At 36.1% G+C, this 5,469-nt stretch overlaps 1 protein-coding gene across 1 annotated transcript; it reads right to left on the bottom strand.

Moving 5' to 3' along the window:
• Nucleotides 1-271: 271 nt before the first annotated feature.
• Nucleotides 272-4,093, bottom strand: LOC140044222 (uncharacterized). Its single transcript, XM_072088700.1, has one exon. It carries the CDS (start codon nt 4,091-4,093, stop codon nt 272-274), a length of 3,822 nt encoding a protein of 1,273 aa, XP_071944801.1.
• Between the last annotated feature and the right edge of the window lie 1,376 nt (nt 4,094-5,469).

Raw genomic sequence — 5,469 nt, 5'->3', positions numbered from 1 at the left:
CGCAGGTAATATTAACGTAGGCCTACATAATTCAAATAAGTACAAATATTGACATTTCTAAACAAACTAAGATTAGTAGGCAGCTTATTTCCATCAAAAGTCACGGCAGTTTCGACAGCAGCATGTCATTCATATGCTAGGGTTTTCATCTTAGTTCAGTTTTTAAGCAATTTTTTTTCTAATTACTAAATAGGCCCACCTCTGATCGTGACCAGTTTATGGAAAATCGACCATTTGAAAACAATAGCAGTATACAGTATGCGACATTGACTTACAATCCTAACCACGATTTCAATTTACTCATTCTACCTTGTTTTTCTCTTTTTGGTAGTGTGTGCTCAATAAATTTGTACTGCTGAAACGGATCATAATTTTCTTTCGTAACATTTTCTAAACATTCGGCATTTTCTCTCAAATCATGTAGTTGCTTGACATATTCCATCCATCCAGGCTTTGCTTCATCCTTTGCATTTTGGATCAGGATATCAATATATTCGACTGATGACAATGGATTTGGAAGAAGAGCAATCTCCTGAAGTCGATTCAAACTCTTGCGAATATCTTCTGTTAATTCCAGAACATCATACTGGACATCCTCAAATTCCTCTGACATTTTGTTCATGATTTGCTGAGCAGACATTTTTGCACCTTTTGCATTCTCGTAACGCTTCTTCAAGTCTTCAGAGTTTTTCTCGACAGTATGCCTTTCAATCACAATTTGATAGGTCATATTCTTATGCATCGTCCAGTGACATTTGTTTGCGCATACCGCACAGTTATCACTACCACGCATGGCGGAGCATTTACTTTTAGAATCATCGTCTGGTATATAACAAGGGCAGTGGCATGTTCTGTTGCATGTAATGCAGTTGGTGATGTATGTACCTGTTGGAATTTTTTCAAAAGTAGCCTTTTCCTCTTCTACTGTGTACTTAAAATTTCTGTTCCTGTCAATATCTTTCTGGTGCTGACGGAGAACTTCATCTTCTATCTTCAGTTGTTCAAGTTTATTTAGCCCTGTTTGGATTCCATTCTGTATCCCAACAATGTATGTTTCCAGTTGACTACGCTCATCTAAGACATCTTTGGTCAATACTAAGCTTTTTGTCTCAATTGCTCCCAGCTTGTTAAAGAACAGCTTAAAACTTTTTTCTCCCATTTGCCAGAACATATTATCAAATCCTCCACCCTCTTCTTCTTCCTCGTCATTCTCTTCATCTTCCGGCACCTCACCATCAGTTCTATTTTGAGCGAACAAAGCAGAATTGTTAAACTTGAAATATCCTTTATATGGGAGTTCAGCTTCTTTGATACCTACCATAACTGGTGGTTTCTGTCCATCTGCAAAAGTGACTAGGATAAAGATGTTATCAGCAATATCCTTCCCAAACAATGACAAGATTGAGTCAAAAACATATTTTTGTGTTGGTGTGAGTCTTGCTAATGAGGCTTGAGCCACAAATCCTATAGCATCTATATGGTCGATACCACCTACTCCTGTAGTAGAGAAGAAACTGTGAATTTGTTTGGTTATTTCTTTGTCTCGACTGATGCCTGATGTGTCACCAAATCCAGGGGTGTCAATGATGGTCAGCGTATAGGGTACCTGGAAATCATTCTGATGATGGATTGTGTAGGATGTTATGGAAGTTGTCTGTGAAGTTGCCTGTGTAGTTTTGAAATCTTCATGAACCAGTTTGAAGCGATAACGATCCTCCCATTTTACACCAAATACATAATTAATCAGCCCATTGATAAAAGTTGACTTTCCTGCTCCTGTTGCACCTACAACCATAATTACTTTTTCGATAGTTGGTGTGTTTCTGTTACGATTTCCAAATGCATATTTGTAGATTTTTTCTGATTCTCTTCTCACAACTTCCTTCAAATTGAGTGCATACACCGATGGCGAGCCGGTTTGAACAAGCTTTGAATTATGCAAGATATTTTCCTTTTTGATTTCTTCTTGCGAAATATTTAGGCAGATAGCCTCACTTGTCGGGCTGTATTTGCTCTGTCCAGCATCACTACAGTCAGCACGAACTCGATACATGAAGATCATCTTATTTATAGCCCTGTGTTCTGCTTCTGGTGTATTGTGTAGAACAGTCATCATATCGCACCAGATCAATTTATCTGCTTCAATAGGTCCGGTTTCATCAGTTGTTTCCAACATGCAATATTGAATATTGTAAGATTTTATATTGACATTTTTAGCAATGATATCAGGAGAGTTCCATCTAACACTAATATGAAGACCTGATGGTAGCTGAACTTCTGGTTTACCAGGAGGACATGTTGGACGAGTGGTCATTGGTTCACTCACTAAACTGGCTTTGCTTACCCCGGCTTCACACACTGACTTCACCTGAAATAAGTATACAGAGGAAATGTTCAAATCGTTTGCAGTAAATGAACATTCTTTGCTGGAAGTAGAGACTGTGATCCATTCTGTTTCAGAATCACTAAGTTGCTTATAGGACACTTCATAATGAGTGATATTCGAGACACCTTGATCTGGGACTTTCCATTCTAACTGGATGCTATGATGAGTTGAGTCAAAATATGTAGGTTTACCAGGCATTGAAGGAGGTTCAAAATTTGTATCCATACGTTTTCCATTTTTATACAAAAATATTATACCAGTTGGGTTCTCAAACTCGTTTTTGGCCTGATGGATTATAAAAGCTGTTTCTAATGATCCTTTATTTGCTGCATCAAAGTCTTTGAAGTGGCGCGCATTAACGACCATTTTATCTGTCAAAGAATCAGAAGGAAAACCGGAAAATACATGTTCTCCATTACAATTGTAATCAACATCGTTGGTTTTCATAAGATATTTTTGCATGTCTGTTAGTAATGTTTCGTTCTGTACCAAGCGCATTATAAAACATATGACATGTCTGTTGTTAGGATTGAAAATGGTTTCTGAAAAATGTCCATGTGAGTCTGCAAAAGTGATTTCACTCATGAAACTGACGTATGTGCTTAGCATGCGGATGAGAGCTTCCGCTTCATCTATCCATTTGGCAAGGTTTCCATGACTAAAAGGAGATCTTTTTCTACTCTCTAAAATGTTTGCTAAAATTACTTCCTTAGTTCTCCCTCCTCGAATGTCAGGCAATACTTGCATTATTTGCCTCTGAATATTAAGCTTATACTCTTCTACCATTTCTTTGAAGTTGTTTATATTCTGTCTTGTAACCGGGAACTTTTGACATGGGTCAGATTCTGCTAAGTCTTTGCACTTTATTTCCAAGCTTTGTAACTGTTCTAGTGTGTTTTCTGCACTTTCAACCTGAGTATAACTGATTTCTCTAACCAACTTTGCTGCTCTGTTATCTAAATTGTGCAATGGGTGAAGCCAAACATGCACAGGAACTGCTTTTCTACCTATCATTTTTGAAAGCTTTTTATACAACTCCACAACATCAAGATAGGTAGTAGGGTTGGAGGGAGGAATGAAGTCTCCATAAAAGGTGCACTCAAAACCATCCAATTTGTCTTTTAGGTCTTCTGGCAAGTCAAAAGAAATCCTTGGTAATGCTTTAATGGCAGCTTGTAAATCTCCATGTGCTTTCTTGTAAGTCTCACTTTCATAAAACTGTCTTTCAAAGACAAAAATAGCCTGACCACCATACAGTATACCAGTCACAACATGAGTGGCAATCCCGTATTTAAACACATTAGGATACATGATCTTTCCCTTTCCAAGGTGTTCCATTGCTAGCTGCTTAAACTTGGTTGTACACTTATATTGCATCGATACTCTGGCCTTGTAATTGGATGACTTGCGGTCATCAAGATATTTAGCTGAACCTGACCCCTCAACAAGACCAACAAGACAACTCAGTTTCAAGTTAGCATTGATATCAAGGGCATTAGCTTTGTCTGCTATAGACTCTTCAGTGTGTATTTTAAAGTTTGATGACTCTTGGAGATGTGAAACACTGTGACTTTCAAGGAATTCATTATCCCATAGTGAGGTACCAGGGATTAGTTTGTCATTACGACAATCGTACAGCATACCAAGTGTAAATGGCCTTCCTAGTGCTGGTCCATCGATCGGCCCCTTACTCTTACTAGAACCCATACCAATTCACTTTTCCTATTCAATGATGTGATCTGTCCTATGAAATAAGAAAGAACAACATGTTATTTAAGAATTTATTTGAGTAACCAATTGTTTGGTAATTGTGATGACACTGTCATTATCTTTTGTATGTACATCACTTTATCAAATAATGTATGCATTTTAAAATTAGTGTCGGAAAACAGTGGGTAGATTTTATTTCGGAATTTCGGTTATAATGGCCTGTAACATAAGATGATGTTAAAGGGTGTATAGTCTCACTAAGCTAAATTGGCCTACACTATCTAATCGAAGAAATTATCTTCTGTTATCCTTTGTTTGTAAATCACTTATTGGAACGGTTGATTGTAGTAGTGTTCGTCAATCTTTAGTTGTTTAATGGCCGTCACCTTGATACACTTAAGTTCATTCATCACTATGCTCGAACCAATTGTCTTCATCATTCCGCTATTAATATATTCCCTAGGTTGTGGGAAGAATTACCGGAAATGATTAAAAATTCTTTAATTTTAGACAGTTTTCAAATATTTTTAAATTCACTTAAATCACATGTTTTATATTGACTTTGTTGAATCGACTATTATGTATTTTATCCGTTTATTTTATATTGACACTGTTGATTCGTCTATTTGTTTTTTTAATATTTTTATATAGTTTATTTTATATCATTGTTGTTACTTTGGGAGTACGGAACCTGAACTCTTGTTATAGTGATTAGGTTCACTTTTAGGTTCCTGCCTACTCCCTTAGTTTCTGTGTTTTGTTTGTTTGTAACTGGTTTTTGGCAATAAATAATAATAATAATAATAATAATAGCATTTTATCAGGGACGCTTTTCTCAAGTAGTAAAGTACTTTTAGATTCCAGTCCAGACTAAATAATCAGAATCAGAATAATTCTATTGATCTTCAAAGGAGAAATTCATTTGCTCAGAGTTAATACAATTAAAATATTTAAATATATTTCTATAGATGCGTTGAGGCAGCAAAAGTGCTCAATTGAAATCAAGAGCGAATATATATTTATGAATTGGATAGAAAACGGGCGTCTATTACACGGTGTTTCACGTTAAACGATCTTCAGATAGACTGAACAATACCGTATCTCGAGGTGTTATAAGGCTTTAGTCAGGTGGTATGTAAATTTTCTTGTTATGACGACATTTTGAAATCAGTTCAGACCTTTTACTTAACAAATTTGTTTTGTTTGCATTTAGAATACATAGCTTTTCATCTAAACAAAGACTACAACGCCCATAAGCGGCGTTCTTAGTGGAGGAATATTTAATTACTTTCCATTTAATTGTAAACATTACGTCATTACTTTTCAAAGACCATACGTACTTTGTACTGATTTCAAAATGTCGTCATAACAAG

Source organism: Antedon mediterranea, chromosome 3 (genome assembly GCF_964355755.1).
Source record: "Antedon mediterranea chromosome 3, ecAntMedi1.1, whole genome shotgun sequence".
Lineage (NCBI taxonomy): Eukaryota > Metazoa > Echinodermata > Crinoidea > Comatulida > Antedonidae > Antedon > Antedon mediterranea.
The sequence above is the reverse complement of the archived record's forward strand: the minus strand, read 5'-3'. Positions and strand labels throughout refer to the sequence as shown.